Source organism: Rhinolophus sinicus, chromosome 16 (assembly GCF_057876585.1).
Source record: "Rhinolophus sinicus isolate RSI-liver-muscle chromosome 16, RSI-T2T, whole genome shotgun sequence".
Taxonomy (NCBI): domain Eukaryota; kingdom Metazoa; phylum Chordata; class Mammalia; order Chiroptera; family Rhinolophidae; genus Rhinolophus; species Rhinolophus sinicus.
In genome coordinates this window covers 2,010,284-2,023,668 of record NC_142516.1, presented here as the reverse complement: position 1 = coordinate 2,023,668, position 13,385 = coordinate 2,010,284, and the positions used below count along the sequence as shown (strand labels likewise).

Genomic DNA, 13,385 nt, shown 5'->3' with positions numbered 1-13,385 from the left:
ACCCACTCTGCCTGCTGTGGGGCAACCAGCCCGCTCAGTCTGGTCTCTGGCCTGAGTCCCTTTGTGGGCATGTCACCCTGGACCTGTTCACGCACCTTTTGGAGACACCCTGGCTCTTGTTCAGAAAGAGCCTCCTTCTAGGAACAGCGAGAGGTGACGATTTCATCTGCAGGGTCACTGCTTTGTCCAAGCTTCCCACTTCGCAAGGTGCCATCCTCCTGGGCTCTCAGGGTGCCAGGCCCTTCCAGCTGGGTGTGCCATCCTGGAGCTCACACTCCTGTGAGAGCACCTGCTCGGGGCTGCTCCCCAAGCCCTTCCTCTTCACCCCCCTCCCATGCACACACCCTGAGCACCAGTGATGAGGGACATTTTTGTGAACTGAAACTGCCGAGGCTGTACTGCCTGGCTCTGCCATGAGGGCGTTATAGATCCTGTCAGTTCCAGAGGTCTTATCAGAACCAGTCTGGATGGAGCAGAGCTGCGGCCTCCAGCCCCTCGGCCCTGGAGAGCTGAGCATGCAGCCGTCGTTTGAAGAGCAGGGCTCCTGGGCCAGCTGCAATCTTTCTCCACCCGCTCTAACCTGTGGCTTAAAGGCTCCTCCAGGGGCTGGGAGAGGGTGCCCTGGGGGCATTTGGGTGAGAGAGAAGGGAGACCTGGGCCCGGGGAAAGTGGGGCTGACATGGCTGCAGGTTACACCTGGATCTGTGGCCTATCTCCCGAGGCACCAGCTTCTTCTCTGCGGCCACAGGCCGCAAGGTCCACCATGTGCGGGACACGGTGCCATGACCTGGACTTTACTGCCATGACCTGGACTTTACTGATGGTGAACCCCATTTTCTCCACATTCTCAGTCTGATGTCACAATAATGCTAATAGTGGGGCCTGCACTGCACATGTGCTCCCTGTCAGGCATCCTTCTCGAAGCTCTCCGTGGCTTCAGTGCTGTAATTCTCGCAACCACCCTCGGAGGTGGGCACAGTCATTGTAGATAAGGAAAACCGTCTCCCTGGGCCACACTCCTTCGCCCCCCGTTCCCTCTACTGGGACAGAGAGTGAAGCAATAGACGGACGAGGAATTTCTGGGAGATAAATAATTTCACCTCCAAGCGCCTGAGGGGTGAGTCATTCACCCCTTCATTTATTCAGTCTGGACAACTCCCCAGGCTGCCTTGGGGAAGTGGGCGAGTGCAATAAGCTTCTTGCCTGGGGCAGGAAGAGCCAGATACTCATGTCTGAGGCCCCAGGAAATGTGTGGTCACTTGCACAGGTCAGTGAGGACAAGGGGGTGGGGTCAGAAGGGACAGGTCTCTGGAAGAAGCATCAGTTTGGGTCAAGCCACAGGAGACAGGTAGGAAGGGGGGTGGCATTCCAGGTGGAACAGTCGCTTGAACAAAGGCTGGGGGCAGGAAGGCCAGGCTCACGGCCAGGCATGTGATCTGAGTTGGGGTGCCGACCCTCACTTCACCTGCAGAGTGTGACGTGGAGGAGAGAAGTCTGGTGTCCTTTGGGGGAGGTCATCCAGCAGAGTACCACTGAGTCACCATCATATTGAGAAATGACCAGAACCCACCAAGTGCTCTGGGTGGGGAGCCAGCAGGCTTCCCACCCACGGTTCCCCAGACCACGACGCCTTGGGAACAATGGCTTCTTAGGACTTCCAACAGGACCAGTGTCCCCTGGCTCAGCGGGAGGGCGGCTTCCATGGGAAAGTCACAGGGGCTCAATGACTTCTTAGTGGGCGCTGGCCTGTGGATGCAGGGAGAGGCCAGAGGGGGGGCTGCTGATGGTGTCAACGACCCCTGTTAGCGTCTCCCCGTTCCCACCCAGCTCGAGGGGCCACCGTCCTGGGGGCAGCCCAGAGCTCCCCCAGGGCCTATAGGAGCAAAGAGAGTGCAGAGCGTCCAGCTGGACCGTGCTTCTCCCACACTGTCCTACCTGCCCCGGAAGCTCTTAGGGAACACCACCCCCAATCCCCAAGAGGTGAGTGGGGGTAAAAAATTGACCAGGAATCCCCTGGAATTTCCAGAAACCCACCCACTTTCTTCTTCTAGTGGCCATAGACGCTGGTTAACCTTGGGCAGTGCCTCCAGGTCCTTTCTCCTCCATCTCTCCTCCCACAGCTGGGGGAGGGCTGGGCAGGCCCGAGCAGACGTTGCTGTGATTTTCAGCCGTGACCCACACCCATGTGCCCACTGGCCTCCCGGTGCTGCGAGCTTGGCCGCCTGGGACCGAGGAGGGACGGCATTAACATGGGAAGCGCCATAATTCCTCCTGAAGGAGGAACAGGCAACAGAAATCCGGAGGAGAAATAGAGTAAAAATAGTTGTGGTGTTTCTTTTTCGAATCTGGGCCAGAGGCAACAGCCTGGGAGCGGGCTCTGGGGGTGAGGAGCGCGATTTGGTGCAATCGGGGGTAAAGCCAGCCGTTCTGATTGCAGGCGGCAGCTCTTAGTCCGTCCTCAAGCCTCCGAGTTGTCCAGATCCGTGTTCTCCTGCCAACGGAGAGCGGGTGCGCCTGGCACTGGGCGCGGGGTCAGGAGGGTCTGTCTTCCCAGTCCTGTGTGATGCTACCAGTGGACGTACCCCACTTAAAGATCGAGGAGAGAGCAGGAGGCACCCCAAACATGCAGAGGTGGGGTGGGCCAGGCCACGCACCTCCCTGGGGCTGCACTTTGAGGACCATCCTGGCTAAACTGAGGCCCTGGGGTTAAGTCACTGACAATCTTCCGAAAGTGCCCAGGTCCTCTCTGAACTTTGCAGACCGCTGTGTACATACGCTAACTCGGTGTCAATAGAGCAGAACAGACCGGGGAAGTGACACGCATGTCTGGGCAGGAGGAAGGGAGGACAGTACAGAGGGCACATGTCCTCACAGGGAAGCCGCCCGCTTCCCACCTGAAGACGGAGATCGGCTCCTAGGGCCCGGAGGCTGGCTGAGATCCGGTTACTCTCCGGACCTTGGCAGCTGTGCACACAGGTTGGCATCGGGTGGGAGGAGTGGGGTTTTGCACAGTGTGGTGGCCACCCTGGGCCGTCAGCTGCAGCCTGGGAGGCCTGCGGGCTGTGGGAAGGGCAGGGGCTGAGTCGGAAGTGCTGTGTTCCAGCTGCCGTGTGATGGATGGTACATCCTGAGGACATCCCACCCCATCTCCAGCCTCCATGTGGGAGAGGCTGGACCTCGGGGGCGGGGGTACCCCGAGGTCACATCCAATGTCCTGGCCATCCTGATGCCCCCCGATCTGTCAGTGCCCGCAGCGCCCCAGCTTTCCAACCTCTGGGCTCCTCCTCCAGGCAGAAGAGACATTCTCACCCTGCAGGAAAAGCCCGCAGGTTGCAGGGGGTGGGGGGCTGGGGGGCCGCCCCTTGTTCCTTGTCTGGTTCTAACTGACGGAAGGGAGCAGAGTAGGCAGCTGTTTGGAGCGAAGCGCACTGTCCTACCACGTGGAAGGAATCGTGGCTCGCACAGCGTCCTGCGTGGAGCCTCACTACGTGCCCAAGTCTGCCAGCTGATGCCAGTGCCTTCTCTCTAGCAGACATAGGAGGCCAAGCTGCCACTGTCCCCATTTCCCAGAGGAGAAAACCGAGTCTTGGCAGGCTGACCCCGCTCCCCAGCAGTGCTGCTTTCATGCCCCCCAGGCCCCATGGTGAGGGAGGGAGGCCTGGGCAGTGGCCCCTCCCTCCCCATCTTCCGTGGCTTCTGTGGCTCCATTTGGGGGAAAGGTGCCTTCTCTGGCCTTTGGGACTTGGGGTGCCGCCTATTTAGCAGCCATCGCAGACCGATGGCCAGAGGAGACCCTGCACCCTCCCCCGGTGGGCAGTCGGGTCGGCCAAGGCACTCACTCTTGGCTCTCTTCCAGCGTGTGGCAAGCTGACTGGCATAAGTGATCCCGTGACCATCAAGACCTCCGGCTCGAGGTTCGGGTCCTGGATGACAGACCCTCTGGCCCCAGAAGGTGATAACAGGGTAAGTGCCCCCTTGGTTGGGCCTGGCGTCATTTGGATCCCTGAGTGTCTGGCTCTCACGCTGATGCCAACATGCCCACCTACCCGGCAACCAGAGCTTGTGGACGGAGCGGAGCTTGGTGCCCCCAGGGGTTTGTCCTCCCCTGCTGAGGTCCCTGTGCCAACCAGTCACAGACCACTGGGACAGATATGAGGACGGAGCGGCAGACCCCTGCACTGCCCTCCCAGGCGTGTGTCCCTCAGGCAGGGTGGCGCTCAGAGTCTGAGACCTTTGAGACATGCCACCCGCCTCTGCTCAGGAGGAGAATCCATTAGCCTTTCTTGTTTTAATGACATATCATTTGTATTTCATTTGCCATTCCTTTCATGGCTGATGGAAACTCATGCTTCTTTTTGATATAGGAAAGAGGCCATGTTCCTTTTTTCTAGACTTTTCCCACCTGGGTAAAATCTCAAAAAGGAAGAGAGAGACAAGCCGCACACTCACTGTCTCGATTGATGGGAGTGAGGGGGGGCTGTTGTTCGAGCCCCTTTGGGAATGGCGGGCCTGCTCGGCCACTGGGCACTATGACAGCCGCGTTTCGGAGTGTCCACCAAGGGCAGATTCTGCCCAAATCCCCAGTGGGTGAGAGAAGCTGCTTGGGCTTCGCTGTCCTTTGGTGTCCACCAGCCTGACCACTGTTGTCAGAGTGAGCAGACCAATAGCCTGGAGCATTGCTTCTCAGCCCCCTCCCCTTCAGGGGCCTGCAGGACGTGTAGAAAATTAGCACTGTAAAAAAAAAAAGAACAACTCAATTCCTCCTCTGAGCCGGATTGAAAAAGAGGCTGAGAAGTGTGAGGTCTGGAGGATTTTTAATGGAAACGGATGGGTCACGCATGGTCCCTCTGTCCCGAGATTTCCAACCTCTGTACACCCTGCCAACTCCACCATTTAGAAGGCAGCCTAAGGCATGACCTCTTGTAATTAAAATGTGGGTAACACTGTGCTTCTGGGGAAGAGGGAGAGGGAACAAGTACTGGCTTCTGGGAGCTTCCTCATTTGTCTTCATCCTCGGCCCCCGTCTCGCCCCCCAGCAGGGAGCAGCGTCTTCCCAGACGCTCATCCCAGCATGGGCCAGTGGGCAGTTCTGGAGGGGCTGGCTGCACTCTGCAGCCTCGGATACGATTAAGGATGACATGAGGGTCAGGTATTTGGGGGAAGGTTGTTTCTGATTCCTTTTCTGCGTCGTGACCACTAGCTGATGCTTACAAGTTTTCTAACAGTTTAATTGGCCAACCGTTACCCGACTGTTCCTTTGTCCACATCCCATCTGCAAAACCTCACGTCTGTTTTGAGCTTGGTCAGGATCAGGCTCTAGCTGAAGGTGCTGGTGACAATGACAATAATACGAAAGTAAACAGAGACGATGGCAGACGCTGAGGGACCAGCTCTGAGTGCCCGGGTTTGGTGAGGCACTTGGTGTGTGCAGGCACTCCCCACACACAAGGGGAAGTGAGGGGGCCCACACAGCCCCACGTGGGCCTGGCCCTCACCTGAGCACGCTGCAGGCCTGTCCTGCTCTGGGCCTCCAGCACCCTCCAGCACGAGACCGTTGTCATCGCCACTGAGCTGATGACAAAACGCAGGTCCAGAAGGGTCACGTGACTTACCCAGGGTCTCAGAAAGCAAGTCAGGGGTTTGATGAATAAATGTCTACAGCAGGCACTGGCGTTCCAAGCTGAGTCTCCTGGCACCGCCCCCCAATTGCCCTCTCCCCACCTCCTGCCTGCAATCTGCCCACCCCACCACACACACCCCACAAGCCCCGGCAGACCCCCTGGGGTCCGTGAGCCAGAACCCCTGACCTTAGTGCTACAGAGAAGGAACCCAAGTCTGGATGGTTCCGCCTGTATCTGACACTGAAAATATGTCTCAGCCCTGATTTAATATCACTTCCCTTTGTCTCCAAGAGGGCCAGTCATTTATCTTTGCTCAGACACCCAGTATCGGGGCTCCCGGAAGCCCGCTGTTTGCCTCCCCCGTACGGGGCGGGCGTAGAATCGTGAAGCTGTCGAGGTGGTGATGGATGCGTTTGATAATTAGACATCTATTTTCTGCTTGATGACTTGATCGCCCTCCAGAAAAGGAGGCCCTGGTGATGCACAGATTGTGCGAGGAAGGCAGGAGGAGGAGGGCTTCTCGGGGAGCTGATGGCACCCCGGGAAGGGAGGAGAGAGCTTGGCTGGCAGGGGCGGCCGGGGGCCTGCTCGGAGCACTGTGGGCAGTTGGCAGCCCCACCCCAAGCTGGGCCCGGGCCATTCTGAGCCATGAGCTCAGCTCAGCTGCCAAGTAACACGTCCCCAGGTCCTGCCATTGATCTGGAAGACTGTTTTGTTTCGTTTGATTTTTTCCATTCTCCCATCCAATTTTGATCACACACACGCAGGAGACCAATAACTCGCTCAAAAAAAAAAAATCAATGTCAGCTTCAATGCAGGCTGCCACGGAGGGAGGGCATGTGTGGTGAGAGGGGTGTGGCCAAGGGCTGAGGGGCAGGAACCTGCCCAAGGACCCCTGGTGGGGGCCCAAGGAGGGTAAGGGGCTGCAGGAGAGCAGCGGAGTTGTCAGGTCCTGCCACCTGTGCGCTGAGCTCTCAGCATGAGCTTAGCTGGGTGTGCCTTTGCAGCCATCCTTCCTCGACTTAGTTATTCAGCACCAACTTATACCAGGCAGTGGGGGGTGGGGGGGGTAGTCCAGAAGATACCTTCTCTCAGCGATGACCCGCCCATGTGTTTCTGTTGGTACCCAAGCTCTGGAAGCTCTCACCCTGATGCCGGGATCTCGTCCCCGCCCCCTGCCAGGCTGTGCCTCTCCCCCAGGGGACCATGTGCTCTCCAGGGACCCTGTTCCCCAAAGCTACGGCACATAGCTCTGCCTGTGGGCCCTTCTGGAGTCCGGTGTCCACTTTCTTTTTACTGGTCTGCTTCTGCCGTGGGTGCCCCAGCCCCACTCACACCAGACGTCATTAGTAAGGAGACCGGCTACCTCTTGCCACCCCCAGAAAGTTCATGTTCAGAGGGGTGCATCGTCACAAGCAGCAGTGAGCTGAGCTGAGTGTGTAAAAGTTACTCCCTGTCATCTAAAGGGTGTCAAAGTCATGCATTTTATAAGGGTTGTACAGAATCCCTTCTTCTGAAGGTCACCTGGTCTGACGGACTATTTGATGTGGTCAGCGGTCAGCCCAGAGCGCAGTGAGGCGCTCAGTAGACACCAGCCCCCTTCTGTCCCCTCTGAGGCAGCGGGGACGGCCTGGGGCCGCTGACCTCCCCCTGCTCCGTGTAACCCTCTGCTCCCAGGGAAGTCTCCCCGCTCCCCTCCCCCCGTTCAGCTAACGGCTCCCTTCCCAGCATCTTTCCTCCCAGCCCAGATGCCCTGATGTCAGCAGTCCTGTCAGGAGGACATGTGACAGAGGCCTGACAACCCAAAGGGAGGAGCACACTCAGCCCATGTCCCCCGCAGTGGCCCCTGCGCAGGGCCCCCTCCCACCTGCCCTGGCCACATCGGTGCATCTGGATGGCGACACCAACTCAGTGCCAGACAGGTGCCCTTTGCCCGGCCATGCCTTAACCGAGACCTCCTCGTCACCGAAAAGCAGAGAGAATAATAGAGACAATTAGGAGAATCCCACGTTCCCAGTATACTCGGCCACATGGACCCAAACGCAGCCGAGATGTGGCTTTCTGACGGGAGGCAGCGTCGGGCGTGTGTATGAGCTTGCTGGCCTCGTGCGCCCAACGGGTGGCATTTACAAATGTAAGGGTCAGCAGGTTGTTTCACTTCACCTTTTCTGGCGCACGGAGCCTCATGGACGCTCTGGGCAGGGACGCGGGCCAGCCCCGAGGGCAGGCGGTGTCCAGGCACCGAGGGTTACAGACAGACTATTTAAGAGAAGGGGCCTGTGAGGAGGCAGCCCCAGCCCCCAGCAGCCTTGGTGCACGGCAGGGTGAGGCTGCGGGTAGGAGCAGGGACCCCAAGACCCAGGGGATGTGACCCATTGGCCTTCCCTCAGCTGGACCCGAGGGCGTCCTGTGGGCTGTCAGGGCCTGGGGTCGACCCCGGCGTCATCCCGGGCCAGCCATCACGCCCCCACTGCCTGTATAGAGGGAAGACGAGCTGTGGAGGGGCAGAGAGCCGTAAGGTCATGTCAGACGGGTGTCTCCTGTGGGAAGACCGCTCAGACCTGGGTCTGGATTTCCCTGTTGCCCTGAGCAGCTGTCTGACCTTCAGACACTTTTCTTCTCTGAGCCTCAGGGCCAAGGTCAGGAAATACCAGACGGGGATGAGCCCACGTCAAGGTTCAGGGTCGGACACGTGGTCTTTCCGTGCACCGTTGCACTGACAGCCACACTGGCTCTTATAAAACGGGGTTTTAGCCCACAGCGCGCCAGGTGGCTGGGGCGGCCCCTGAGCAGCCTCTATCGGCGTGAATGAAGAGTGATGCAGCCACCCCCTGCGTGCGGGGAGGAGGGACACGCACTGGCCACAGCTGTGCCCAGGGCCCTCCAGGTTTGAACCCAGCAGCCACTGGCACCCCCCTCTGGAGCTCCCCTCCTTTGAGAGACACCCCGTTCTGCAACCAGTGCTTCACTGGGTGACCTTGGGTCTTGATGCAAAGAACCCTAGCCCTTCCTTCCAGGAAATACGAGCGCTAAAGCACCTGAAAGCCCACGTTTCTGTGGGGCTGCCCCCCCAGGCACAGAGCAGCAGGTGCTGCCCAGGACCCCCCTGGCTGTGCTGCCCAGTGCCCACATGCCCCGCTGAGAAGCTGCCCCCAGGCCCCACCCTGGCTGGGTCTGGCCTCCAGCCGGGAGCTGAGCCCCCAGACTCCTGCAGGAGCCAGTGCAGCTCAGCCTTGATGGAACATTGGCCTTGGACCTGGGCTGGGAACAAGAACTCAGGAGTACTCCCTGCTAGGCCCGAGCTGGCCCCTGGGGGGGACGCAGGGAGAGGACCCGGCCCCACATACTTCCTACGTCGCTACAGTAGTGGTTTCCAGCTTGGCTTGTACGTTATAAACTGTGAGCAGACTTTGTGACTCTTGGTGCCAGCCTACAACTCAAATTAATTAAGTAAGAACGGCGGGGCCGGGACCCAGACTTGGGGAGGCCGAGAACACCTGCAAAGGGCTGAGTGTGGTCAAGTCCACGGTGAGCCGCTTACGTTCCCAGTCTTCCCGCACGGTAGACTCCCCTGGAAGCTTTAACCAAACACAAATGCCTGGCTCAGTCTCAGCCGTCGGATGTAATTGTTCTGGGTAAGAAAGCTCCGCGGGGCCCAGGCCACTAGTTCAGACACAGACAGCTAGGGAGGCGTCCTGGATGGGACAGGATACCTCTGAACTTGGGACTTGGACAGGAAGGAAAGAAGAGACCAGAGTGCACACACCCAGAGGACGGGGAGCCCTCAGTGAAAAATGGGGCCCTTATCACAAGGCCCTTGAGATGCCACGCACGCCCTTCTCTGTTGCACAGGGTGGCTTCTCATTGGTGATTAAAGCCCCCAGGTCAAGAGCTGGTCATTAAACATGCAGCTCCTCATACTGATTTTCCCTTCCCACCTAAGTTGCATTTTCCAGAAGTGTTGTGCCCTGTGTCCAGATTGCCAGTTTACAGGAGGAACAGGCAGTTTCAAAGTCCTTAGTAATTTGATTATGATTCGACCCAGTTCCACACACAGAAAGGAAGCACTGGTCCCTGAGGGTACAGGAACACATCAGACCGGTCCTATTATCAAAGGCCCAGTCGTGTGGGAGGCAGACGTTTGCACAGGTTCAGAAAGTATCTGGGCACTGAGATAAGGCAAGGCCATTCCTTAGAGGGGGTCAGGGGAGGCTTCAGGGAGGAACGTCCTCTGAGCTGAGCCTGAAAGAAGCAGTGAGCTCCCATCTCAGGAGAGAGTCACACAGAGGCAAGAGGGCCAGTTTTGGGCGACGTGGTCAGGGCAGGGCCTGCAGGACACCCTGAGTACCTCCACCCATTGCAACACTGCACTCACCCCGTTCTAATCTGTGACTACATCCTTCAGGGCTGGTCTGCAGAGGTGAAAAACACTGAAAGCTTCGAGTGAGACCCAGTTTGGGGATTTTTTTCCTTTTAAATCTTGTGAAAAACAAAAAGCACATCTGAATGGATATCTCAGGAACAAGGTTGTTTGGGGGTTTTTGGTTCTTTTTTTATTATTTGTTTATTTTTATTTTTATTTTTTTGGTGGTTTTTTTTAACGCTTGAGTAATGCCACCTCGGAAAGCTGCCGCCCCATCCGCCACCCTGCAGCTCACAGGCACAAGATGGGTACAACAGCTGTCCTCCTGCCAGACAGATGTCCCGGCAGTGGTGGCAGCCAGCAGACTCTCCTGACTCACTCGTTGCTTTCTAATTTGCTCCCATATTGGTTGAAAATGACTAGAGCATTTTGTACAAAGTCTAGACAGTTTTGAGTCAACTGGCATTTAAGCAATAAGCAGACATCTCTTCCTCCGTCACCCCAAATGGGCCAGTACTAGGTTCGTTATCTTGGTTGATTTCGACAGTCAGGGCCCTCTAGGAGCCCACTTTCTTCCTGGACAATCACTTTCCCCCGGACTGGGTGACAAAGAGTGACGACACTCGCAGCGTCCCAAATGCCAAATTAATGACGTTCTGCCTGGCAGACGGGATGACTCAATCCTGCCTGCTGTGCCAGAAATGGAAAGGTGGGACCAAGAGGCCTGACGCATGGTGCCCGTTGGATGCCAGGGACCGCCCTTCCGGGTGACTTTGGTGTGGGTCAGCGCTGAGACAGGAGCTGCCCGGCGCTGTGTCCTCAGCCAGGGCCCAGGCGGCCATGCTCTTTTCAACACCATCTTGCTGGCCTGGGGTTTCATACATTGATGGGGTTCCTTCCTTCCTCAAATAGGTGAGCACCTACTGTGCGCCTTTGGCCCAGGAGAGGGCAGTGAACAAACAGACATGCCCGCAGACCCACAGCCTGGAGGCACCCCAACAGAGGGCTCAATTTGGGCTCCCATCATGGTTTTCCTTACCACCCACTCATGTGGGTACAGAGTAGCCTATACCCACAGGAAACTGGGGTGCCCCAGGCTGTCAGTTCCCACACTTCATTCCCCGACCTTTTGCCAAAGTGGACGCTTCCTCCTCTGGGGGGAAATAGTCTTCTCCCCTTTGGAAGCGTGCCCTGAGGGTTTGGGGGAAGGACATGACATTGTTTAGTCTTAATAGTTCTCGCCTGGTCCTCTCAGCCCCTCTGTCAGAGCCGTAAATTAAAATCGCGAGTCTGAAGGGCCGTCCCCCGCTAACCAGTCTGCTGTGCCTGCAGGTTTGGTACATGGACGGTTATCACAACAACCGCTTCGTCCGCGAGTACAGATCCATGCTGGACTTCATGGCCACGGACAACTTCACGTCGCACCGCCTCCCGCACCCCTGGTCCGGCACCGGGCAGGTGGTCTACAACGGCTCCATCTACTTCAACAAGTTCCAGAGTCACATCATCATCAGATTCGACCTGAAGACGGAGACCATCCTCAAGACGCGCAGCCTGGACTACGCCGGTTACAACAACATGTACCACTACGCCTGGGGTGGCCACTCGGACATCGACCTCATGGTGGACGAGAGCGGGCTGTGGGCCGTCTACGCCACCAACCAGAACGCCGGCAACATCGTGGTCAGCAAGCTGGACCCCGTGTCACTGCAGGTACTGCAGACCTGGAACACCAGCTACCCCAAGCGCAGTGCTGGCGAGGCCTTCATCATCTGCGGGACCCTCTATGTCACCAACGGCTACTCGGGCGGCACCAAGGTCCACTACGCCTACCAGACCAACGCCTCCACCTACGAGTACATAGACATCCCCTTCCAGAACAAGTACTCCCACATCTCCATGCTGGACTACAACCCCAAGGACCGGGCCCTGTACGCCTGGAACAACGGACACCAGGTCCTCTACAACGTCACCCTCTTCCACGTCATCCGGTCCGATGAGTTGTAGTCGCCAAGGGTCCAAGTCCTCACCCGTGTGGACATTCCTGTGAAACAGCTGCCAAAAAAAAAAATAATAAACCCACTCACGATACTAATAATGCTAATCTTGGAAACTCATCAGCAACATGGAGTCCGGCAGCGCGTGATGGCATGACCTCCGTGTTTCTCCAGCTCAGGCCGGAGGGCGACAGATTTGGGAAGAAACCCCCGTCTTTGCAGCTGGAACTGCAGCCCAGGGCTCCCCGGTTCTGTCCCCATCACCACCCCAGCCCCCTTTCTGGTCAAATAGCATACTAAAGCAGTAAGGCGATGACTGTTGGCCAATTCGCGCCCGAGAACAACCCACTGTTAGGATCGCATGGACCTTTCCTTAGATCGTGGTCGGCGCCGATGGACAGGATTATTGTGTGTCACTGAGAGCCCCCCGGGCCGCGCTCGGCATCCAGGGGGGTCCACGTAGGCTAGTGCAGCTGGTACCCACCACAGCGGCTATTCCTCGACTGTGTGTTGTGTCTTAGATTAACGTGCTGAGACCCCAGTAGCCCGTGGACCCACGTGTAGTACCTGCCGCGCGATGGTCGGCGTGTGTGGCACGGACAGCCGCGGTGCCCACCCTCCCCGTAGTGTATTGTGCAACGTCTGTCATTGTCTCCTTGAGGTGGTAACTCTGTGCATTCGGTTTATGCAGTGGATGTTGTAATGCAGTGCTGTAGTTTGGATCAGTAAGTGGATGGTTCTTGTTTCTAAAAAGAAAAAAAATAATCAGTGTTCACCCTTCTAGAGAGGTCATCAAGTTCGTGTTGATAATAATCAAAGGAATTATTCTCTTCTTGTTCAATTATCTAAACCATGTAACCACGGATGAGAAGGGCTCATCTAGGGGAAAACCCGTTTCCCATGGGAAGGGATGTCCCCAAGGGCGTCCGTGTGAGGAAAGTACATTTTTTAAGTAAAAAAGAGGGGAACTTTGTACTCTCCAGTTATCTAAGGAACAATAAAAATATTAGGAGATGTTTTTGCTTCACTGTCATTCTGAGGGTTTTAAAAATGATGAATTCTTCCAGATCCTTGCAGATATAGTTCAGGATGTGAGTGGTCCCCCAAGAGGAAGGAAGATCCCTCCTTCTGGAAGACAGCAGTGGACACGTTCCCTGTGGGGGCTCTAACCACCCATCCCCTGAAAAGTTGGAGCCTGAAGGTCATCTGGAGGTCCCCTCCCCCCTTAGGTGACTCAGACTCCAGGGCTACAGCACTGGGCACCCCCACTCCTCTGCCTGCCAGTCTCCCCCAAGGTCACAGCTGCGAAGAGTCTGGGACAGGCACCTGCTTTAGACGTGACAGGTGGTGCCAGCAGAGACCCTGCTAAAGAGTGGGTGAAGGGAACCCCAGGGCCTGTGGTGA

General features: G+C 57.2%; 1 protein-coding gene across 2 annotated transcripts in view; it reads left to right on the top strand.

The window, feature by feature from the left end:
* The window catches only part of OLFM1 (olfactomedin 1), a 38,119-nt gene extending 25,122 nt beyond the window's left edge, over positions 1 to 12,997 (top strand). For both annotated transcript variants that reach the window (XM_019756768.3, XM_019756767.3), the window contains exons 5-6: positions 3,857 to 3,963; positions 11,317 to 12,997. In XM_019756768.3, coding sequence (XP_019612327.1) covers positions 3,857 to 3,963; positions 11,317 to 11,991 — 782 coding nt within the window. In that variant the 3' untranslated portion in view covers positions 11,992 to 12,997. The remainder of the gene's footprint in view (positions 1 to 3,856; positions 3,964 to 11,316) is intronic.
* Positions 12,998 to 13,385: the final 388 nt, after the last annotated feature.